This window comes from Grampus griseus, assembly GCF_964374135.1.
Source record: "Grampus griseus genome assembly, chromosome: 8".
Classification (NCBI taxonomy): domain Eukaryota; kingdom Metazoa; phylum Chordata; class Mammalia; order Artiodactyla; family Delphinidae; genus Grampus; species Grampus griseus.
The window spans coordinates 96,842,915-96,868,719 of NC_139002.1; the positions used below are offsets into that span (position 1 = coordinate 96,842,915).

General features: G+C 42.7%; 1 protein-coding gene across 5 annotated transcripts in view; it reads right to left on the minus strand.

Moving 5' to 3' along the window:
* The window catches only part of AMBRA1 (autophagy and beclin 1 regulator 1), a 175,674-nt gene that overhangs the window by 104,018 nt on the left and 45,851 nt on the right, over positions 1-25,805 (minus strand). For 4 of the 5 annotated variants that reach the window (XM_082659585.1, XM_082659582.1, XM_082659581.1 and 1 more), the window contains 2 exons: positions 11,536-11,622; positions 7,080-7,259 (listed from right to left, as the gene is read on the minus strand). In XM_082659585.1, coding sequence (XP_082515711.1) covers positions 7,080-7,259; positions 11,536-11,622 — 267 coding nt within the window. The remainder of the gene's footprint in view (positions 1-7,079; positions 7,260-11,535; positions 11,623-25,805) is intronic. The other variant, XM_082659583.1, reaches the window with a different exon arrangement.

Consider the following 25,805-nt stretch of genomic DNA (forward strand, 5'->3'; position numbering starts at 1 on the left):
GGGCTTTCTCTAGCTGCGGCGAGCCGGGGCTACTCTTTGTTGCGGTGCGCGGGCTGCTCATTGCTGTGGCTTCTCTTGTTGTGGAGCACAGGCTCTAGGCACGCGGGTTTCCGTAGCTGTGGTACGCGGGCTCAGTAGTTGTGGCTCACAGGCTCTAGAGTGCAGGCTCAGTAGTTGTGGTGCACGGGCTTAGTTGCTCCGTGGCATGTGGGATCTTCCCGGACCAGGGCTTGAACCCATTTCCCCTGCACTGGCAGGCGGATTCTTAACCACTGCGCCACCAGGGAAGTCTTCTCCTTTCTTGTTCTACCTTTAATTTCATCTGCATGTATTATGCACATCCATATTCCTATTGTGCATTTTATGTTAAAAAATAAATACATATCTCTAAGTGATAGCTATCCTCCTTTCCCCCTCTTCCTTCACAGCTGTTTAATTCTTTAAATCCAGATATATTCCATTTTCTTTCTCTTCTCCTAGCATTCCTCATAATAAATATTCATATGTATTTTAGTTGCCCAGAAAGAATACTAATTTTAAAGCTGCCAAGCAATATTATATATTTCTAAGCAATAGGCTCAAAACCCTCAGGAAAGAGCTGGAATTCAGGTAGGCATATATTTTATAAATCTATTGGGGCTCCACAGGTACCAGATATCCTATTCCTAATCCTCAGGAAGTCTCTCCACTTTTCTGAAACTTCATTATTCTACCTCTGCTGAGTACAAGGGAAATCCTTCTAAGATAGGTAGTTAGCTCCAACAAAGATCCAAGAGCTTTAGGGCTAAAATAAACTTCAGAGATTATCTAATCTAATTTTACAAGGTCAGACATTGAGGCCTAGGGTAGGAGAGGGACTTGCCAAAGATCAAATGGCATATCAGAGGCTCAGCCGAAACTGGAACGCAGGGCTATTCCCTAGACAATAGTTGTCAGGCTCTGGGGACCAGTGGGCACTAACAGGAGATCCCAGTTCCAATCATAGCTGTTCTGGGAGTCACTTGCTACTTTATAAACTTAGCTCAAAATCAGTTCCAGTAAGAGTAAAAAAGGACTCCGGCAACATTTTATTTGGAGAAGTAGGAAGTGAGGCAGCTGAGCTCTCACACAGCTCAACTCCCCAGGAACATTCACAAACAGGCCCCACTCTTATAAAACACCAAGGCCTCTTATGTCTAATACTTAACATTCAGTCCTCATATGTCCTCATATGTATTTTGCCCACTGTTTTCTAACTGGTTTTCCTGCATCCATATACTTGCCACCTGCCTAACAACCGCTGTCAGAATTCGCTGCCTGAAACACATGTTGAATAATGGCTGTCCCTAGACAAAAACAAGGTCAAAATTTCTCAGCCAGGCACTCCAGGCCCTCCACAGTCCATGTCTTTCCGATCTTATCGCTCAAAGTACAAATACTCCGTTGCTCTAACCACAGATGTATGCAGGGTCTCTGAACAAACCCTGTAAATCTTCTGTGTCTGGGCTTTTGCTTAAGCTACTCCTTTGTCTAGAATCTCCTTCCCTACTTCCATCCTCCACGTCAATTCGTTGAAGTCCTATGGGGTCTTCACACCTAGCTGAAACCCATGAAGCCTTCTCACATCTCCCCAAGTACTCTCTCCCTTCATACAATGCTGTCCTGTACTTTAGGGGTACCTTATTACAGTCTATCTTATAAGATATTGTGTAAAAATCTGATGTTATTCCATAGCTTAAAACTCTTCAGTGACTCCCTCTCACCTGCAGGGTACAGTTCTCCTCCTTTGCAAGGCACACAAGACTCCCCAGGATCTGGTACCACTCTAACTCTCGGGGCTCATCTCCTGCTGTATCTTGGACTTTACAACCTGACCATACTTGTCAACAAGGGAATTCTTGACATGCTCCATGCTGTTTCATGTTTCTATGACTATGCATTTATTTGCCTTTCTTCTAAGTATATCTGGAGAAAAGTCCTATTTTAAGACTTTCTCTTTTATAAACCCACGCTGTAAAAAACAATCAACCACCACAAACATCAATTAAATGAAATTATTTAAAACTCTGGTAAAAAGGAAGTGAATGGTTTCTTATCTCATCTCACTTTAAGAACTACTTCTATACAATACCACCACTCAATAACTGTAGCTGGTTGCCTGATCCTTGACTGCTTTGGCAGGTTCCAGTCTGTAAAGAGAACAGTCACTTTACAGCGTGTTCCCTTATAGTTTCTCTTGCACTTCTAATATCAAAGAGATTATGGTCTGTAAGTCAAAGGAAGAAACAAAGGCAACCCCATTTCAGAATGAAGTACACGACTTCTTGCTCTGAAGATCTGCCCCTTCCCTTTCTCGGCTATAAGTAACATATCTGTTATTAGTAGTCACTGACTCCCATAGGAGTCCTGGAAATTTGGGGCACAGAAGAGAGAGCAGGGGCAAGCAAACACTACCAAGGACATGTGACTTCACTCTCCTGGAATTTCTAGCCATGAGAACTTGACACAAGTATATGAGTCTCACAAAGCTGTCAGGATTTCACCTATAGACAGATAAGAGTAACATCATCGGGTTTCTAACATATTTTCTTTGTGTGACTCAATTAAATTTCCGTAGTGGCAAAAGGGCAGATGAAGAATATTAAATTCTGAACTATAAAGGCGAGTAACTTCTATGCCACACCCAGTCAGATGGCAGAACGGAGTGACAGCCTTCAGAACTGTCCTCAGCTACATTATATACCAAGAAGACCTTTTAATGACTTCCTTGCTAGAAGGTGTCTAGCAAGGGGCCCATGAAAGCCTTCTGGTTGAGGCTCCTCCGCACATGTGTATGTGGTACTGCTAGAACATATCATGCCAAACTAAGGAACCAGAACCCATCTTGGGCAACCAGAAATGACTGTCATTCATTTCACAATGAAACGGTTTTGCATATTTGGTCACAATATGGATTTGTGGGTAAAAGGAACCCAAATACAACGAGATAAATTAGAAGAGTTAATAAAACAAATGTAACTGACTTCAAGACACTTCATCTGAAAGACCAGGCTGAAAGACTAGAATTCTCACTGAGACGTTTTCCCCAAGTACAGACCGGTGTCACAACTATGAATGAAGGACTTGTTCTCTCTGTGCTGGCAACAATTTTTAAGAAGTTGAGGGACTTCCCTGGTGGTCCAGTGGTTGAGAATCTGCTTTCCAATGCAGGGGACACGGGTTCGATCTCTGGTCGGGGAACTAAGATCTGCAACTAGGCCCGCACTCTCTGGAGCCCACACACCACGAGAGAGCCTGCACGCTGCAACTGCTAAGCCCACGCGCTCTAAGAGCCCACACACCACAACTAGAGAAAAGCCTGTGTGCTGCAACAAAGAGCCTGCGCACTGCAAAGAAAGATCCCGCGTGCCGCAACTAAGACCTGATGCAGCCAAATTAATAATTTAAAAAAAAAAAAAGAAGTTGAATATAATTACGCAGTGTTGGAGATATTTGTGACTGATCTAATCTGAAGCTTCTCCAGTTCTGTCATTAGCTCAGGGTATCCTTGCCTTGGAAGGCAAAGCAGGTAAAAAATGAGGCAAGAAGATGAACTGGAGATGATTCTAGGATTATAATTACATTTAGAATAACAGATAAAATGAGGAGGGGGGGTGAGGGTAGCTTGAACAACAGTCATAAAGTCACAGGTACCACCTCTTTTGCTGGCCTTAGAAACTACGGGAACACAGCACTCAACCTGGGCTTCATAAAAGCCTCCCTCCCTCTTTCCAAAGGGATGGTGAAAATAAAAACTTGAGTTTTCATTATGCTTATTTGCCGTCTACATTCTAGCAGGTGGTCTGAGCTCAGAAGGAGGCAGACAGCAGGGTCAGGGCAGCCACACCTTTACCCTGCTTGTGAACATCTTTATGCAAAGACAGATGCTGAGGGCTTCAGGACAGACCACCTGACGGCAGGTTTCTGGATGTCCTGTTTGTGCATTTTGATAAACACAGGGACCCTGAAGTCTCAATCCTTGCTGCAGACAGAGACAAATGACAGGAGAAGATGCCTGCCTGGGAAGATGGTCATTAATCCAGACCACAAAAGAATAGACAGTTTAACCTGATGTTGACCAACCTTCAAACCTATCTTCCCTAGCGATAAATCTAGATAGTCTTGCTGCACAGCAAGCTCATGGAGCAAGGGCTCAAATATGGTTGTACATCATTTTTAAAGGTTTTTAAATCTGCAGGACACTAAAGTCAGACACTAAACATGCTTGCTCCTGATCTCTAATCTTAGACATGTCTGACTTTGGTCAAGCTTCTGTATCCTTATTTTAAAAAACACAATGAAATGAACAACTATCTCACTGGGTTATTATAAGGAGTAAACAAGATTTTAAAAGACATATGTATATTAGTATATTTATATATACTACAAATGTTGTGTATGTTATAAATTAGTATACATGAAAAATGTGATAGCTGATACCTTTCATTCAATGGATGATGAAAGAGAACCAAAAAAGATGGGATCTGCGTAATGTCTCCCTTTTGTTTTCTGAGGCCACTATACACCTGGATGGGACAAGCTAGAGAATGACAAAATGATCTGTGACTTAGCAAATGGAAGGAGAGTGAAGAGGTTGGAGTGGGGTGGCAAAGGCAAGACCATGCTGCGCTGTGAAGGTGAGGAAACCCAGAAGAAGAACAGTCTCTCTTAATGGTACCCTAAGTGTTAGGATTCCAGGCCATATCTAACTTAATCTGCTTCTCTGTACTTGAAAGAACTATAAATTATGACTGTATAAGCCTGTAACTTTCTTTCTAGTTATCAAAGCTGAGGAAAAGGATTCGGGCAGAGAAATTAAAATGGGCTGGTACATTCCCTAATTTCTCACTTTCTCTCTCCTCAGAGTACCTAGAAATTAAGAGAAGAGGCACAACCACAAGCAGCCCTCGGTTTACAGTAGGGGGAGGAGGGCGGGGAAAGAGACAGAGAAAGAATGAACAGACGGTAACTCAGCATCAACCAGCCGGCAACATGCTTCACTAGAAGACCTGGACTGCTAATATTGAGGTGACTAATCCACAGTTGCTATTAAAAACAAGTTTATAGTCTGCTTCAGCCCCACAAGAAAGGCAAACACCAAGGGGAGGGACTTTCGGAGGGGCTTTAGAGAAACCAGCCCATTGTTACTAACCAGGGAGCAATACAATGGTAAGTCAGTGCATGAAAGGTGAAGAGGGGGATGTAAATTCAGGCTGCGCTGAAGCCAGGGGGAGGCGAGAGCACAGGTGGGCTGTGGGGAGCACAGGGAGGAGGCAGTCTGACACAGGAAAATCAAGGGGGAAGGAAGGGGAAAGGGAGGAGGTGGTAACAGAAGAAAGAGAAGGTAAGATGAGAACAGAACATTTTAAACTAACCCAGAACTCCACTGTGAAGGACAAGTCACGAGGCAAGATACAGCTCAAAGGCATGAGCCCCACGTTTCACCACTGCGAAGAGATAACAGCCTTCCAAACATGCGTGGAGAGAGGGCTATGCAATCTGCACTGACTCCCAGAGCTCCACGGGATTACCGAGGCTTTTCAGCAGCACTAAGTCCCAGCAGCCTTGGCACTGTGCGTTGAAACTGCTTCCCTGAATAGACCCCGGTGGTGGAAAAATAATCATTTCTACAGGGGAACATATTTCCCTACAGGTGTCTGCCTGGCTAAAGGAGTGGAGACTCTCCCTTCACTGCTGTGCCCACATCCATCTTCCCCCAGCGGGGACTTAAGGCAGAAGGACACATCTGAGAGTCACAGAGCAGCTGGGCCCTTCTCCCACCACCCCTGCTCCGTTTGCCACAGCACAGCTGTTTGAGGGCAACCTTGCATTTCTTTCACATTTACATCTTCCTCAGACGAATGAGCCTCCCACTGAGTGTTCCTTCTGCTTCCCAGTACACAACTGGCCAGTGTGGTTAAGGATTGTATCGGGAAGGTCAATTGGTACGAAGGGTATTCCCACCTTCTTGGTCCTCTCTGACAAAGATATTTCTCAAACACTTCATAAAGCTCCACTGCAAGATGGCTCCTGGGGAACTATTCATTCAGCTCACGAAAGAGGAAGGTGGAAGGGAGGCAGGAGCTCTTAAGATCCCAGACCTGACCAGGCTATGTCAAGATGAAGGGGGAAAAAAAAGGAAGATGACTGACAGGCTGTCCTATTCCAGTACTGCCAGCAAAAAAGATGGGGAAAGAAAAATGTTTAACCACCCTTCCCTCTTATTCTGCATGTTTTGAGAATATCAAAATATAGGAATCAAAGCAAGAGCCAAATGTCCAATTTGGTACAAGCCAGGAAAGCTCAGTTTCAAGATGGAAAGAAACACAATGCATGGCTAGAAAGGTCAGGAGCAGCAGGTCAGAGAATGTAAAACCCAGCAGGAAGATTGGGGAGCTTGACCTTGGAGCCTGGGGCTGACGCTGCTCCTTTAGCTCACCCCCGTACCCCAGTCGACCGCTCAAAGAGACTAGCAGAGCAAGGAATCACCTCTCAACCCCCACATTAATCTGACAGGCAACTTCCAAAGGATCCTTACTGGGGGTACAGGGAGACTGAGAACGTTTAGGGACAAGGGAGTAGGACCTCAGAGAAGCAGTGTGATTAAGGGTACTGAGAGAATCTGTCTCCTAGGGAAATCCGAGTATTGTCTTTGTTGTTAATCTCTGTATCTACTCTGCTTAAGAGAAAAAACACCAACCCTCCTGCCTCCCTGATGTTATGAAGACAGTCCACATGAAGCACTTCCACAGTCACTGTTTATGCAAATGGGAAATTAAAAAGTTGCCTAAAGAGCAGCGGCCATTTTCTCCCAGCCTGGCCTGGGGCCCAATGGGCTGTCTCTTCCCAGAGGCTTCAGGGAATCAGCAATGCAACTACCAGAGGTGGGAGCACCCTGGGCATTTTAACCCTCTGTCCCTCACCCCATCCTATTTCTCATAAATAATAACTTAGGGGTTTGAAGCAAGAATGTCAAACCACTATTGCTCAGACAGTGGCCAACTTGGAAGCACTCACAGCTCGGGAGGAGGGATAAGAAAGCAAGTTGAATATATACTTACTCAAAGTCCTCAAATTCCAAGTCGGTTCCCTCTACTGATGGACCCTGGTTGTCTGAGGAAGAGGAGGTGGTGGAAGAACGGAGGCGGTTCTGTTGGTAGCGCATAGAACGCTGGCGGATACTGTCTCTCCGTGAGAGATACTGGATCATCCTCTGGGCATAGTATGCAGCAGGAGATAATCTGAGAGAAACAGAGATGAACAAACACAAACTAGCACTAATGTGGGGAATACTGTGAAAGATAGTAAATCCAGCTCTCCCATCACATCTCCCTGCTGAGGCGAACTCTGGAGACATGAAAAATAAACGGCATTTAACTCACCAGGAGATTTGTACTGCACAATATGCTTATCAGACTACCACCAGTGTTTCTGTTCTGAGATAAGGCAAACAGCTGTTTAATCAGTCATCATCTGATCAACAGCTGCCCCTTCCAAGAGTTTAACACTGGACCTTTCTTTTAGTTTCTTAAGGGACCTCTTTTAACTTCTCAGGGTGTGCCCTTTATATAGATTCGCAGATTTTCCTTAATCATCCATATTCAAAATATAAGAAATGAAAGGGACCACAGCTTCTTTCATTTTATAGATGAGAAAACAGGCCAAGAGATGGTGAACCCGAGATGACTAAAGAAGGCATCTTCAGGCATCACCTTCACCAGGACTCCTTTCTTCTCCAACAAATACTTGTAGCTCCAGATTTGTCCTAGCTCCTTAAGTGTACTTCTTTGAACTTCTTATCTCTCCTTTACAGATTATCCAGATATTTTAACACTGAGAAAATATTCAGGATAGAGACTGAGAGTAAAATATACTCAAGAGAACAGAAAATCTAAAAGAAAACAACAGCTTTTTTCTATTTCTTATGACAGAGCATCATAGGCTACGTGGGCACTGAGCAACACAGAAGACAACAGTCACTCTTCTTCTCCCTTACAATGGCTGTTCTCAGTAATTAGTCTTAAAAGACTTAATTTACTTTAAATTAGTAAAAGGTCTATATTCTTCCAGCTATGGTTCACTGTCTTCATACTCCATGAAAATGTCTACTGTCCTATACAATTTGCACATTCCCTTCTTTCTCAAGTTTTTCCTCCATCTTTCACAACGCATATAATTTGAGGCTGTGAACTGAGAAAGTGAGAGAAGAACAGTAACAGAAAAACGTTTTATATATAATATTAAGTGGATTACTAAGAAATTCCAAGACTTAAAACCTGCCCAAGACCTAAAACCTGCCAACTTTGATTCAACAATTCCACTATTAATTTTATCCTACAGAAATACACCAGGATACGAAGAGATATATATATATGCTGGCACTAGTGAAAAACTGGGAAACACCCCAAATGTCCACCAACAGATTAAATAAATTACATCTATACAAAGAAACATTATATAACAATTGAAAAGAATATCCCTATATATGCACAATGAAAGCCCTCTAAAATAAAATTTTAAGTGGGGGAAAAATTAAAGAATGGTATGTATATACTAATATGTATATAAAAATATTTATTTCTGTAATTAGAACAAAAAAATGAAACATAACAATCCTGATAAGGATTCCTAGGGACCTTAACTTCTATAATGTTTGAATATAGAAGGAAAAAAAGCATGCAACTTTTTTTTTTAATGGAAATCTGGAAAAACTGATTGAGAATGGAAATGGAAATACTTACATCCAAATGGTAGGAAAAGTACAAACATCTTGCTGCCTGACCTTTCATTACCCCTGGACAAAGTAAGCCTCTAGGTAAATCCTCGGTAAATCTACTCACTCAGACCAAAGGAGATCCTGCAGTCAACTGCCTCACGAAACAGGGCTGCCTCTGAAATGCCTGTCATCAGAGGTGGTGTCCTTCTGGCCAACCATCAAGCAGAATTTCCAAGCAGGCCAGGTGACAATCTTTGGAACTCAAAAGTCTGTGTTATGGAACAATATGCTGCATTTGGCACCTCTGAATCCAAATTATCTTTAGACAGTAGGTGGGCATGGGACGTACAGAGGCCTTGGCCAAGATCATCAGAGAATAAGATTTGAAGTTTCAACTTGTGGAACTTTCACTGTCTCTTTGGGCACCTGTTCCCATGCATTTGGCAAGGATGAATCAAGAACCCTAAATTTTCAACAGACAGAAGCCAATACTCTTGAGTTGTTCCTATAGCTACCAAATATACAGAAATCTTCCAGTAGAAATCAATTGTTGTTGGTTAAATTCTCAAGTCAGTCAGAGTAGAAAAGAATGTTAAAAAAAAGTTTTAAGAGGAGAATGAAGATTCTTTTTTTAGAAAAGATTTTGAAAAGTGACCATAAATACACTCATTACTGTGTTGATAGCCTACCTTAACTAATGGAAAAATTATATTACGGTGATAGAGGTAGAAATAATGTTGATGCTGACAATAATAAATAAAGATTGTCCTTTTATGTAGGGGTAAAAATTCAGCACTAGGGGGCTTCCCTGGTGGCGCAGTGGTTGAGAGTCCGCCTGCCGATGCAGGGGACACGGGTTCGAGCCCCGGTCTGGGAAGATCCCACATGCCGCGGAGCGGCTGGGCCCGTGAGCCATGGCCGCTGAGCCTGCGCGTCCGGAGCCTGTGCTCCGCAATGGGAGAGGCCACAGCAGTGAGAGGCCCACATACCGCAAAAAAAAAAAAAAAAATTCAGCACTAGGTAACCTCAATTGTTTAATTTCACCGTTGGACAGGAATTCCCTAAACTACATAACTGTGCATCAATGGTAAAGAAAAATGGATTCACAATTATTAAGTACAAGTACATCATAGCCTCATCTTTTTAGATATCCAGAGGGAAGCTAAGGATCTGAATGCTGACATGTCTCATAAAGGCTTTGACCTATACAGATTATGCAGGGTGAAATCTAAGAGGAAAAAGAAATTAAACAACCAGTAATGAGGTAACAATCATCCTCCTACTGAAGAGTGGATAATTATCAAACTCTAAAAGTGTTCCAAGTGAATATTTTAAATAACTCCTCAAGTTTTCTTCAAGGAAGAATACTTCCCCCTCCAAAAAACCCTTTTTTGTGTTTAAAGGGAAAATGTAAAAATAACACCACCACAAAGTTTGGCCTTTCTGTGATAAAGAGATCTGAGTAGGAATAAATAACAAATTTATTACATGAAAGGAGGACAAATAATGGTCTTTAAGAGTCACCGTTAAACTTTGTCAGGTTAAAAATTCTGGGGATGAGATTCCCATTACTGTCCTAAAAGAAACTGTTTCACAGCAAGAAGTTCTCTCAGGGTTTCAAAGAATTTGATTCATGCAAAATATTTCCTTCTCTTATTTAGGGCTTGTTACTTTCAAATATGACTAGAGACTAACATAAACTTCCTTGTTTCAGTCATCATCTAAGTTGCCTACCTGTTTTAAAGTCATCAATCCCCATGTTCTCTGATCTGCCATTTCTGGGGTACGGAAAAGGAAGTAAGAGGATAACAGAGGATCTCAGAAAGAATGCTCAGTATCATGACATAACTGTAGTAACAACAAAATCACTCAATAACCTTGGAAACAAAAACCTTGGACTTGAAATTCTTAATCTACAGCAAAGCTCATTTAGTCTTTTCTGACCTACAGTGTTAACTTCAACCCCACCGTTATAAATTACCCTCTTCTTTTGGCAAAGCCTCACAATGTGCGGTCTGCTGTTGCTACAGAATGTGCAGGTTATCCCCCTTTCGGATCATTAACAGAATTATTAAGTCCTGCTGTGACAACCCCAAAGGGCTGCTCACTATAAATAAATGTTATATATCAATTCAACACCCCATCCTCAGTCCTGAGTTACCAGTATAAGGTAAAGGTGGGCCTTAAACTCATCTGAATTCTTTTTTTCTTTTTATCTCTTCAAGAACTTTTCAAATGTCTTCTAATGGGGGTAAGGCAAGCACTTTAATAATATGTCAACTTGTTTTATTCAGTTACCCTTTTGTCAGTCATCTCTTCTGTCATATAGTCTCCAAAACTTCAACATCTGAATGAACTTGATTTCCGCCTTTTGATGTTCTAAATTTTCTCTCAAATGAGAGAGAATTGTTTGCTTTTAATTTGTAAGTGATTTCCCTATTAATAAAAAAACTTTTGTTTCCCTTTTGGCTGTCCATCTGAATGGCAACAGCCTCTCTGATGAGCAGAAAAGAAATATCCTGTGACTCTGCCAATGACCTCCTCAGGTCCCTCCTCTAGTGTCCCACTTACAAAAATGAGCCCCAAAGGACAAGGGCTCAGTCATAACCCTCTGTCACCAGAGGCTCTGTTCACTTACCTGTAATACTTCCCAATCACCTGAACCACCTGTCTCAAAACTGTAACTGAAGAGTAAAAGAGCACCAGGACCAGAGAGGCACAGAATGGGGCTTCCAACAGCTTGGCAACCCCAAGGGCAGTCCCTCCCCCCCACCTAGTGCCATTTCTCACTTCGGCCTTACCTCGCTGGGTCTGGGTAAATTGGGTGCTCTCTGGATCCTGCTCCATCATAACGGGATAATGAAATGAGGGAAGACTCCAGCAGCCTCCTAGCAGAGATTAAAAAAATGGCAATAATCCCTGTCAATTACCAACTCAGAGGTCATTCATAAGGAAAAATGGGGGGAGAGATAAATAACATCCCCCTTTGCAGCTAGCTAACACCTCTTATCTGGGATCACACCCTTCCTATAAGCACTTAGAGGTATAAGTAAATGAAGAGCTCCAGAGCTCCCACACTGGATATGGCCATTGTATCATGGTGAATACTGCTCTTCTGTCAGTGCAGTAGAGACATGATCTTATTTCTATTTCCAGTACCTCCGGTAGACAAACAGGAGGTTGGGATCAACATGGGAGAGGAAAATGAGGCATACCAAGAGACTATCACGTAGTGCCAACATTTACCTTGGTGTTCAGTTCCTGCATGTCATCCTAATCCACAGCCCCTTATCTTCTACACATTCTGCTCTGCCCACACCCTTTCTGTGAGTACTCCTACGGCTCTCTTAACAACTGATAAAAATCTCTAATTATATAATCTAGCCCAACTGTCAATTCAATGATCATATGTGTTACACACATATTTTATTGAGCACTTTTTTAGCGCCAGGCAAATACTAAGCACTTCACATGTAGTTCTTTATTTAAACCTCACCACAGCCTGGAAAGGTGAGCATTACTATACATACATGAGATCAATGGGCCTAGAAGTTAAGTGTTTTGCACTGCAGCACACAGCTACCAAGTGATAGCACCAGGACTCCAGTGAAGGCCTGTCAACTCCAAAATGCTTCAAACCACTATGTACATGTATCCAGTGTGAGTCCCAACTAGAATGCAGGTCCAGTAACACTGGATCTTCCCATTTATTTAAGGGAAGCCAAAAAGCTGGACTTTTGCATGAAATCTCCTGTTACATTTTAGCTAAAACATTTTTTTCCTTTTCGTACAGGAAGGGCCAGTTTGACAAACATCTGACAAACATGGCTCGGGGCCCCCCAGTTTGCCATGTCTGCCACACTGCTTCCCAACTCATCTGACAAACATGGCTCGGGGCCCCCCAGTTTGCCATGTCTGCCACACTGCTTCCCAACTCAAATGTGCCTTGGCAGCCAATCAAGCTCCTGCCATAGAAGACGTTTCAAAGGAAGTGGACTCAGAAAGAAATGCATGTTGTTCCTCTCCAGCAGCATTTTGCCTGGCTCTACCAGGAGCAGGTCTCCAGCTCCCTGCTGGACTCTTCTTTAAAGCAGATCTGCAGGATAAGGACAGCAGCTACCAATCTTTTCCAATTGAGTTAATTCAATTCACTCTTATTAAAACCAGCTGGCTTTAGGTATAGTCATGTGCAGTCACTTTATCCCAGCGACTGGCTCACCGAAGCATTTTCCCTAACAGCCTGGGAAAGAGATACAACAGAGGCCCTGTCAACCTGGCTTGCTACCTTTCCCACCCAGGAAAATAACTGTTACGTGATGTTTTGGATCTAGACAAGGCTTATAATCCCCACACTTAGGACAAGTTAAATAGTCCTACCACTGAAGGGAGTGAATACAATGAAACCAATGAGGAAGAGAAGAAAGCAATAAAACAACTTCTCTCTGGTTGAAAACCTGAATCTTCAATGATACCAGTTTACAGCAGCAGAAATGCTGTGTTTCATCAATTCTAAGACACGCTTTCCCCCCCAACGTTTTAATGTGTCTGAAATTAGGATACATTTTATAATTGTGTGACGCAGTTTAACTGGCAGGATTTTTTTCTTTCATAGGAGCACATAAAATAATGGCATGTCTTTGAATCTTGAAATACAGACTATTTGTGAGAGGAAGGGATAGTGAGAGGTACACAGACTGGAGAAAGAAGAGAAGCGAAATTTTGAGAAGAGTATCAATTTAGGCCATCATATATCCACTACTAATAAATTTGTCCTATAGGAATTAGGCGGGAACTGAAGAACAGAAGCAAGATCTGAGAGCAGCTGACTGCCCTGGAACACCCAGAAGCTTCTTCTATCCCAGCGGGTTCTGGAATGAGTCTTGAATTTCATTGAGCCCTGTCGTGTTACCCTCCAAATGTCTGCTTAATAAGCAGAGGCCCTTTGACAAGAGGCACCCTCCAGAGTGACCAACATATATCCTTCTTAAGTACTTCTGCCTGAAAAATGACCCTGCCAAATTAGGAGGCCAATATTACCCACTACTCTGCCAAGGCAGTGACAGTACTCAAAGAAATGAGATGACTTTTTAGAGATGCTGTGAAGGAGATTCTTGAACCAGAAGAGCTTGGTTTAGACAATTTCAATTTTAATGATTCCATTTTATAATCCCGCAAACTCTACTTCCCACCCTAAATTCTTACCTTAGGAAGGCGTCTTAAAACAGTTATACCAAAATGTTTAGTTTTGTCTCTGGGGAGTCCCTGATGAGGTTCTTTTGGAACATATATATATCCCCTGTGCCTACTTACTAGAATCTGTTGGCACCATTTGCTCCTCAGGCAATACAGTGGACTAGCAAGTCATACACATATGGCATGTTAACTGCTAATACACAAAATCAGGAGAGCCAATTACTGTGAATAGCACCCCCATACACGTATCACTGATGAAACATCAAGTTCTCTACAGTTACAACACAAACACTATCTGAGGGATTAAAAAACACTTCTCCAGGGGCTTCCCTGGTGGCGCAGTGGTTGAGAGTCCGCCTGCCGATGCAGGGGACACGGGTTCGTGCCCCGGTCCGGGAAGATCCCACATGCCGCGGAGCGGCTGGGCCCGTGAGCCATGGCCGCTGAGCCTGCGCGTCTGGAGCCTGTGCTCCGCAGCGGGAGAGGCCACAACAGTGCGAGGCCCGCGTACAGCAAAAAAAAACACTTCGCCAATTGGTGTTGAATAAAGAAATAACGAGTAAATATCACCACCACTCCTAGGAAACTCAAAGAAAGATCTTTCTCTCTCACAGTTAGCCTCCTACAAAAAGCCATAGATGGGGAAATGACACAAGAAAAAGGAATGGAATGGCAGCTGAGCGCTTTCTGCTCTGGCCACCACAAATTTCACTTGACAATGATCAATCAACTGGTTGAGTAATATGAAGTCAGGTAGGACTTAGGATGGGCTCAGACAAGCTTGTTCAAGCTTGAAGCTACCATTTCATTCTGACCTGTTATTTAGAAATGTTTTAAAGAGTCATTGAAGCTCTGACAGAGAAAAAAAAACCTTTCTTTACAAGTTTGCCGGGTTTATTCTCTAAACTAGTGGTGTTCAAGTGAGGTACATCAGGGGTTCTGCTCTTTTGATCCACTGGAGAACAGGAAGAAAATATTAGAACTTTTGATTTAAAATGTATAACCATAATGCCACACACACACACACGCACACACACACAGGTTGCTCAAAAGCCTTTTACTAACAGAGGTTGTTTTTTTTTAAGTCTAAAGGCCACTGTTCTATCAAACTATACACTACTTTAAGAAAATTCAATATTTAATAGAATATAATAATCACAAATATATAAAATACAAAAACTATAAATAAAGGCATAACTATATTCACATACAGGTAGAGCAAAAGAGAGAAAATGATACAGCAAATGTGGTAAAATGTTAATATTTACGGAATGTGGGTGAAGAGTATATGGGAATTCTTTGCACTATTTTTGCCACTTTTCTGCAAGTCTGAAATTATTTCAAAATTTAAAACATCCAATATACAAAATCTAAAAGTAAACCACTGAAAACTAAAGAGAAAACTACTCATTTTCAAAAGAATTACTCACTTCTTAAAAAGAGTTTCTTCAAATAGCAAGTTGCCTCTAAAAAGCAGGTTTGACAAACTACAGGCACTGGGCCAGCTGCCTGTTTTTATAAATAAAGTTTTATCCAAACACAGCCACAACCACCCATTTAAATATTGTCTGTGAGGACTTCCCTGGTGGCGAAGTGGTTAAGAACCTGCCTACCAAAGCAGGGGACACAGGTTCGATCCCTGGTCCGGGAAGATCCCACATGCCATGGAGCAACTAAGCCCGTACACCACAAGTACTGACCCCACGTGCCTTAGAGCCCGCGCACCGCAACTACTGAGCCCACGTGCTGCAACTACTAAAGTCGGCATGCTCTAGGGCTCACGTGCTGCAACTACTGAGCCTGCCTGCTCCAACTACTGAAGCCGCGTGCCTAGAGCCTGTGCTCTGCAACAGAGAAGCCACCACAATGAGAAGTCCACGCACCGTAACGAAGAGTAGCCCCCCGCTCACCACAACTAGAGAAAGCCCGTGTGTGGCAACAAAGACCCAACGCGGCCAAAAATAAATTTAAAAAAAAATTTTTTAATTAAAAAGAATATCGTTTGTGGCTGCTTTGGAGCTAGGAAGGCAGAGTTGAGTAGACCTAATAGGGAAAGGACTGAAATATTTACTACCTGGCCCATTACAGAAAAAAATCTGCCCACCCGTGCTCTAAAGCATTTGCTTACATAAAATCCCTTGAAAGATAAGGTGGAGTCACTAAGGAATGTAACAGAAAAGCTTGAAATCAAAGTATTACACACTAGAATAAGTTATCAAAAATTAATATTAAGCCCTACTAAAATATAAGTCAATATACAATCCAAGCTGTAAAATTCCTAATATTTTAAATGAATACAACTATTTCTTCCTTCCCTAATTAATACTCTGAATATGTACAACAGTTCCCTATATCAGCTGTACCCTTTGATGACTAGGAAAACAATAAAAAATAGTAGTAGAAGAAAGCTCTGGAAAAGAATAAAGTTGTCAGGGCAGATGAGATGGGTTACCCAAAAGAAAAGAACCTTTGGGGAATTCCCTGGTGGTCCCGTGGTTAGGACTCTGCGCTTCCACTGCAGGGGGCATGAGTTCCATCCCTGGTCGGGAACTAAGACCCCCACAAGCCGCACAGTGCGGCTGGAAAAAAAAAAAGAAAAGAATCTTTGTTTCAAATTCAATGGGTATCGGGGTGGAGAAGGAGAAAGTTTGGGTACCAGTCTAGACAAATAAATAAGCCAGTGACAACTCTTCCTTAATAAACAACTATATCCTAAAGATATTCTTTTAACTAATTGTCAAATCACAGAGAAAATCAACAAACTAAAGCCAACAAACAAGTACAGACCTTCTCCAATCACTGGAAACAATCAATTGCTAAAACTGTGACCTATATATACTGATAAGGAAAGTTGCTCTTAGAAGCTAAGATGCTGGTGCCCCATGCCTGAAGAGTAATTTCCCAGTCTGGCTCTGATGTCTGGGTGACATCTGCTAGTTCAGTTCAGGGAAGCCAAACCCAAAGGAATAACTCCCTTCCACCTAGGAAATAATATCCAAATTCCTCACCTTGACACCCAAAGCCTTGCAGCCAAATTTCTCATTCCTTCTGTTTTGTTTTTGTTTTTTTGTTTTTTCAGTATGCGGGCCTCTCACGGTTGTGGCCTCTCCCGCTGCGGAGCACAGGCTCCAGACACGCAGGCTCAGCGGCCATGGCTCACGGGCCCAGCCACTCCGCAGCATGTGGGACCTTCCCGGACCGGGGCGCGAACCCGTGTCCCCTGCATCGCCAGGCGGACTCTCAACCACTGCACCACCAGGGAAGCCCTCTCATTCCTTCTGAACATACTATATGCTCTGGTGCAATCGTTTTCAAACTTTTTGGTCTCAGAGTTCCTTTAACAATCTTAAAAAGTATTGATGGTGGGCTTCCCTAGTGGTGCAGTGGTTGAGAGTCTGCCTGCCGATGCAGGGGACACGGGTTCGTGCCCCAGTCCGGGAAGATCCCACGTGCCGCGGAGCGGCTGGGCCCATGAGCCATGGCCGCTGGGCCTGCGCGTCCGGAGCCTGTGCTCTGCAATGGGAGAGGCCACAACAGTGAGAGGCCCGTGTACCGCAAAAAAAAAAGTATTGATGGGGCTTCCCTGGTGGCGCAGTGGTTAAGAATCCACCTGCCAATGCAGGGGACAGGGGTTCGAGCCCTGGCCCAGGAATACCCCACATGCTGCACAGCAACTAGGCCCGTGCACCACAACTACTGAACCTGCGCTCTAGAGCCCAAGAGCCACAACTACTGAGCCCGCGCACCTAGCGCCTGTGCTACACAACCACAACAAGAGAAGCCACGACAATGAGAAACCCACGCACCACAACGAAGAGTAGCCCCCGCTCGCTGCAACTACAGAAAGCCTGTGTGCAGCAATGAAGACCCAATGCAGCCAAAAATAAATAAATAAAATTTTTTAAAAAATTATTAATGACCCCAAAGAGTTTTGGTTTATATGAGTTTTATCTATTAATATGTACTATATTTGAAATTAAAACTGAGAAAAATTTAATACACAAGTACACATTCCATTGGCCATCAGAGTGATAACCTCATTACACATCATGTAGTGTCTAGAAAACTCCACTGAACCCTCATGCAAGAGAGTGAAAAAGACAAAGAACATCTCAGTATTATAAACATAGTTTTGACTTCAGGGATCCCAGGCCACACTTTGAGAACTATTGCTCTAGCTAAACTAAACACACCCTCACTGTTTCACCTCTGTCTTTAGCTTGGCCATTTCTTCTTTCTGGAAAGTTCTTCCCTATCTCTGTCTGTAAAAGTCCTTCAAAGCTCAAATACCTGATTCCTCTAGCCAGACGTTCACCCTTTCTTCCCCCACACCCCGTAGCATCTGAATCCTCTCTTAAAAGGCCTTCTCCCAAGTCACCTGTACTGCAGTTCCTTGTAAGTATGTCGTCTTCTCTCTGCTACTGGACTACAAGCTACATGAAAGAAAGTACTGGGTCCAAGTCATCTTTTTATCCCCATTAAAACTCACATCCTAATTAACACATAATAGGAGACCAATAAATATCTAAGTGAATAAATCAGCAGGCCTAAGTAGACTTGGAAAAATAAGCAAGAAGACATTGCCCCTCACTGACCCTGTGACTTTCAGACAAGGTTTCTAGATGTCCAAAAACTCACACTGAAATTCCTGAAGGAACTAGTTTTTCAGAAACTGCTTACATCACTCTTCATCCCTTCGGTCACTTAAGCCCTTCAGGTTAAAGTGCTGACATAGTTGTCCTGATAAATGCAGTGCAGCCTGGTCCCTAGGAGGCTTGTTAAGTCATAAAGTCAGAGGCTGGCTACTTGCCTGGGAAACTACCACTGATGCTCCTGGACAGCTTATTGCCGAAAGAGACCTCACAGGGGAAAGAGGGCAATGTTTTCAGGGGAATGAAGAGGTGGGAGGCCAAAGAAACTTGGATACAATATTGCCTTCATTTCTGCATCTTGCTCGGCAAGCCCCAGATCTCTGCCTTGGCGCATGCCAGGGCTGGGAGATGACAAGCCCTTATTCTTTGTAAAAAATAATTGTGTGTTCTGAAACGACACTTCTATTATGATTCTCAAATTGACATCTCTGCTTTAAAGCAGAGGCATCCAAGCCTCCCCATTTCACACACTGGCAATTATCGCTTAAGTTATCCAACGATAGGCACTCATCTGATCCCTGCAGGGCCCCCTAGTTCTAGGGGTGCACTTACAGCACATGATGCAGTTGCCAGAAGAGACTGGCAGGCAATTCCTGCTCCTGCTGTGGGGCAGACCAAGGCAAGGTGGCACTGCTAAAAGGCTAACCTCAGGAAAAAAAACAGACATGCTACAGAAAGAGCTCACAGTGCCTGTTGTGTGGATCAGCCTTATTTTATCATCATCCAGCATAAACAATTCACAGGGCTCAAAGTAAAGCCTTTTACCAGACAAACATCTTACAAAACATTAACATATCCCTCAATGTCTCTGTGCAACGAGCAACTGATGGCAAAATATCAGAGCACAACATAATCAGAGACACCAAGAGGGAAGAAGGTGGAAACAATTCATACGGGGTGTGCAACTGTGTATCTGGCTATACGAAAGTCTTGCCTGAAAAGTCAGTCAGACTCCTCTTAGAACAGCGGACCCTCTGCTGACCGTTAGGTACTTGGTTATTTTTATTTATTTCTTTTTAATTTTTATTTTATATCGGAGCATAGTTGATAGGTTTTTTTTTTTTTTTTTTTTTTAACGTGGTATGAGGGCCTCTCACAGTTGTGGCCTCTCCCGTCGCGGAGCACAGGCTCAGCGGCCATGGCTCATGGGCCCAGCAGCTCCGCGGCATGTGGGATCTTCCTGGACCGGGGCATGAACCCGTGTCCCGTGCATCGGCAGGCGGACTCTCAACCACTGCGCCACCAGGGAAGCCCGATAGGTTATTTTTAATACAATTGTAAAATGGTTGGCGCTATGCCTAGCTCCTGTATATCCTCAACATATCGCATTATAGTTATGAAACGTCCATTTATAATAAACACTCACTTTTGTCAGCATCTGAACTCAAAGGTCCAAGGTGATCTACATGGACATGTTTACTCTGTCTCCAATTCTTTCTCTCTGGGAGACTTGGGAGGTCTGCCCACAGACCACAGACATTTTTAAACTAGGAATTTAGATCAGAGGCTTTTCACCAAAGGATGAGTAGGATCATACCAATAACAAGTTCCAGAGCTAGTTCTGATATTCACATGCACACATACCAACAAGCAGCAGCCATGACATGCAAGTTTGAACTTTAATCAAGAGGCAGTTACTAGAGTCTGTCATACAGGGTGAAGTAAGTCAGAAAGAGAGAAACAAATACTGTATGCTAACACATATATATGGAATCTAAAAAAAAAAAATGGTTCTGAAGAACCTAGGGGCAGAACAAGAATAAAGACACAGATGTAGAGAATGGACTTGAGGACATGGGGAGGGGGAAGGGTAAACCAGGACAAAGTGAGAGAGTGACACTGACATATATACCCTACCAAATGTAAAATAGATAGCTAGTGGGAAGCAGCCACACAGCACAGGGAGATCAGCTCGGTGCTTTGTGACCACCTAGAGGGGTGGGATAGGGAGGGTGGGAGGGAGACGCACGAGGGAGGGGATATGGGGATATATGTATATGTATAGCTGATTCACTTTGTTATACAGCAGCAACTAACACAACAATGGAAAGCAATTATACTCCATTAAAGATGTTAAAAATTAAAAAAAACTTTTTTTAAAGAGGCAGTGAATCCTAATTGACTGGTTTCCCCCCAAATCAAGAAGAGATTTACAGAATTCAATAATCCTGAATTCTCAGCTAATTTTTAAAAAATTTATCTTATTTATTTTTGGCTGCATTGGTTCTTAGCTGTGGCATGCAGGATCTTCATTGAGGCGTGCGGGATCTTTTGTTGCGACGCAAGGGCTCTACTTACGGCGCGTGGCTTCTCTCTAGTGCCATGTGGGTTCTCTCTTCTCTAGTTGTAGTGTGCAGGCTCCAGGGCTCATGGGCTCTGTAGTTGTGGTGCAGGGGTTCCAGAGCACGTGGGCTCTGTAGTTTGCCGCACGCAGGTTCTCTAGTTGAGGTGTGCGAGCCCAGTAGTTGCAGCACCCAGACTTATTTGCCCCGTGGCTTGTGGGATCTTAGCTCCCTGACCAGGGATCAAACCCGCGTCCTCTGCATTGTAAGGCGGATTCTTTACCACTGGACCACCAGAGAAGTCCCCCTCAGCTAGTTTTATTCAGAATAATAGACAATTCCAAAAAAGTCTATCTCTAGACCTACTAATACTACAAAGGATATATGATATAATCATTTACTGTTTCAATAACAGCAAACCTTGCACATTTCTTCTCAGATGATTCTTCACATTCACATTCCTGACCTGAAATTTTAAAAACCCTCAACGAGGGCCATTCGTTCTACCGACCCTGGTATACTGCAAACAGCATACTCTATAATATGAAATAAAACCTTAGGGCCAACATCAGAAAAGCAAAGAGAAGTTAGTAAAATGAAGCCTAACAAGAGAATGAGGAAAAAGGAATGCACAGTGGGCTGGGGCATTTATTAACCAGAGGCAAAGAGGCAGCCTTCCTGGCTGTCTGTTCAAGCAATTAGGTTTCTGGAGTCTATAGAAATAGAAAGGAGGGCAGAGACTCCCAGCTGGGCCCCCAAACAATCCACTGTCAGCCCTTGCACTAACCCAAAGCTCAGAGTACAATCACTTTTCTTATATCCTGGGCTCACTCTGAACTGCTTCTCTTAGTGACATTTGATTTTCACTGATTCACCTCTGGGGGTATACTACTTGCCCTTCCACCCTGATTCCGACCTCAGGAACCTTCTTGATTCCCTTTGGACTCAGCATTTGACTCCACTGGAATAATTTCTCTACCATTTCCCTCTGTCTAGACAACACGAAATTGTCATAAATGACACCTAAAGTACAATTAGGAGAAAACCTGCAATTTCCACTCTCCTCCCCCGTTTCCCAAAAGAATTGCACATGCATGTCAATCAGTACTACCATGAAGATTAACTCTGTGAAGCCTGGAAGCCATTTAATTTCCAGCTTGCTAAATATTATGCATCCCCCCCCCCACTCCACTATAATTAGAAGATCTAAATTGCCTTCTTTTCTCTAGCACTAATGGTTATAATCTCAGAGATCTGAATGCCTGCTGAATCGATACCTGGGTAGAAAGTCCTTACACTTTATCCAGCTGCATTTTATTTAGCAGAATCAGACAAAAGCAAAAAGACAAGGCAAAAGAGAAGAGAGGCAATGAGAGAAAGGCATGACTCAAGAGCATCAGAACCAGGCAGTACGATTATAACTATTATAAAAATAAGATAGTTTGAAGCCACTGCCAGTTCCTTGTGAAATGTAATATCAAAAAACAGCAAGGTCAGGGGACAGAAAATCATGAAATAACTTATCAATGGTTTTCAATGGGAGGGGGTTCCCCCCAGGAAACCTATGTCTGGATACATTTTGGTAGTTGCAACTGGGTGGGGGGAGTACACTGGCATCTAGTAGGTAAAGGCCAGGGATGCTGCTAAACATCCTATGATGCATAGGACAGCTCCCCCCTCCTCCACCTCAATAAAGAATTATCCAGCCTGAAACTTAATAGTGCTGCTTTTGAGAAATCCTCTGACACATCTTAACAGTCTGAGATTAACGAAGGGAAACTGAATAACTAATATATGAGGTAAGTCCGTGCTTTAGCTTCAGAAACAAATTGCAGTTTAACTCATCATCTTGTGTCACTTATTAGCTGTGTGACCTTGCGCAAGTTCATTAACCTCAGCGTCCAAATTTAATGGGAAATGCCTATTTCACAAGGTTGTTACGATTAACTAAGAACATAACTATAGTAGCCAGTACAGTCTAATAAAAAATGATTATTTTTTTCTTCCCTCGATTACAGTTCCCAAAGTACCTGCAGGGAACACCTAGCCACCCAAGTCACTATGCCTACAAAGGTGGTTTCCTAGAAAGACATGTGTTGAAGAAGGACTGGTACTATAAAGGCAGAGACATGGGTATCTCAGCCCTCAGAATCACATAAGCCTCACCCAAATAGATCAACAAGAGCAGTTAGTCAACCATCCACCAATCTGGCTATTGGCCCATCCAACCACTGATTCAAACCACAAATAATTATTGAGTGCCTATTATTGGGTATATATTAGTACATAAAATAGATATGGTCCCCGCAGTAGCTAGTATCTGAAGATGGACTCCAAAGAATCATACTTCTTGGTATTCTTGCCCTTGTGTGGTCTCCTCCCACACTGAATCTAGACCAGCCTGTTAACTGCTTTAATCAAGAAAACATGGTGAAAATTAAAAAAAAAAAAACAAAAAAACTGGTAAGTTCTGGGATTAAGCCTTTTTGAGAACTGACAGCTTCCAGTTCCTCCGTCTTGGAACTGTCACTTTTGGAAGTGCTAAGCCACTACATAAAAAGTCTGGTTACTCTACTGGAGAGGCCACATGGAGAGAGGAGCCCTTAATAGGCCTAGATGCTCCAAATGAGCCTCCAGATGACTCCAGAGAGACCCCAAGCAAGACCGGCAGAATTCCTCAACTGAGCCCAGTCTACCCAAAGAACAATGAAAGATAATAAAATTGTTATTTTAAGTCACTAATTTTGTTTTTTGGTTGGTTATGCATCAGTAGATGAATGAATTAGTTCCTGATCTTCTAGAACTTTCAAGCTAGTTACAACAGCAGCATTAAAAGTTAGTTTACAAGGGAAACTCGGCTACCAAAACAAAACACCAAACAACACATTTGGAAAGGGACCTTAAACAATAAAACTCAGTGCAAACTTGCTCACTGTCCAAAGCATGAGGTCTTGGTACTGGTCAAAAGGGTGAATGTCAATTTAGAAAGACTTTCTACTCTTTTCTACTTGTCTCAATCAGGCTCTCCTTCTTTTTGAAACACACTTCTGCCCTGGACGGCTCCCTCTCAATATTGAAGGTGACCCTAGAATTGGGGAAACTAAGGCTATTTGTACTCCCTCTCTTATCAAGAGGCAAATAGTTTCTTTTGCACAGATCAGTATAATAGAGTGCAGGAAAAATGAAGATAATATCCCATTCCCTTGCTATGGGCCAAACTACTTTCTGTATCACTACACTTTCTAAAATAGAATCTCATTGCATCTGCTGCAAGTGACTAATGGGAGTAACTGGCACTAGCCCTATCACAATAGCTGTTCCTTACCCTTTCCTTTATACAGCACCTCACTTTTTTATGTACTTGGTTTACCCCAATTTTACATGGTAAGATTTCATAGATCATGAAGACTTAAGTCCAAAAAAAAAAAAAAAAAAAAACATGGTACTAACAGATACAAAAGAAAATGACCTGTAGGGAATGTGTCATGGCAAAAGGAGTTTTTGTTTGCTTTTTGGGTTTTTTCTGTTTGTTTGATTTTTGAGCAGAGTAATAATGGAGAAAGAGAGAAAAGAGCTGGCATTTCTTGAGCATCTAAACATGTAAAAGCAACTGATGCTTAACTCATTTAACCTGCATAACAACGATTTTATAACTGAAGTTCAGAGAGGATATTTAATCTGCCCAGGGTCACACAATAGGGCCAGAATTTGAATCCGAAGTTGCTCAAATCCAAATCCTTCTATTAGAATACATTACAAGAAAAGAGGGGGAACCTAAGGAGACTATGAGAGTTAAAGTAACACTGCATCACACATGGGACAGGAGCAAAAGGAAAAATAAAGGTGATGGATGATGCAAAGGAATTTTAGTACACTTCAGAGATTTAGGGAGGAGGTGGTGGTTGCGATGTTAAGAGTTCCTGGGTGGTCTAAAACAGTATTCTCTAACTTAGTGCATATCAAAATCATCTGGAGAGCTTGTTAAAAACGCAGACTGCACACCTCCCACCCCAAGTTTCTGATTCAGTAGGTCTGGAATGAGCCCAGAAACTCGCCTTTCTCACATCAGCAGGAGATGCTGATGTTCCTGGTCTGAAGACCACACTTTGAGAACCACTGGCCAAAGATCGCACGACAAACACATTCTGATGTATCTACACCTCTCTCTCTCCTTCTGTCTCTCTCTCTCTCTCACATATAACTTACCCTGTCCAAAATAGTACCATCTAACACAGCTGCCAAATTTAGTTGCTCTAGGAGGGACTATAAATTCATCAACTCTTTGTAAATGAACTATACTTCAATTAAAAAAAAAAAATTGGGGGCTTCCCTGGTGGTGCAGTGGTTAAGAATCCACCTGCCAATGCAGGGGTCATGGGTTCAAGCCCTGGTCCGGGAAGATCCCCCATGCCGCAGAGCAACTAAGCCCGTGTGCCACAACTACTGAGCCTGAGCTCTAGAGCCTGTGAGCCACAACTACTGAGCCCACGTGCCACAACTACTGAAGCCCGCGTGCCTAGAGCCCGTGCTCGGCAGCAAGAGAAGCCACTGCAATGAGAAGTCCACGCACCGCAACAAAGAGTAGCTCCCACTCGCCACAACTAGAGAAAGCCCGCGCGCAGCAACAAAGACCCAACACAGCCAAAAATAAATAAAATAAATAAATTTTTAAAATTAAATTAAATTTAAATTTTTTAAAAAAAATTCAGTAACTCTGTTAGGATGACCATTACAGCAATGGTCCTTTGCCTTCAAGGAGCTAACAGAAAATGACCAGCCCAGTTTCTGCCTCAATTTTGAGAACTCAAAAGAGACAAGCATAAAAAGGAATCAGAAAAGCATGCAGAAAAGAAAGAGTGCTAGACTTCTGGGAAAACACTAAAGTTTAAAAAAAAAAAAAAAAGAGTTCTTTCTTGTCTTAGTTTTAAAAGGGTTACATCTGCT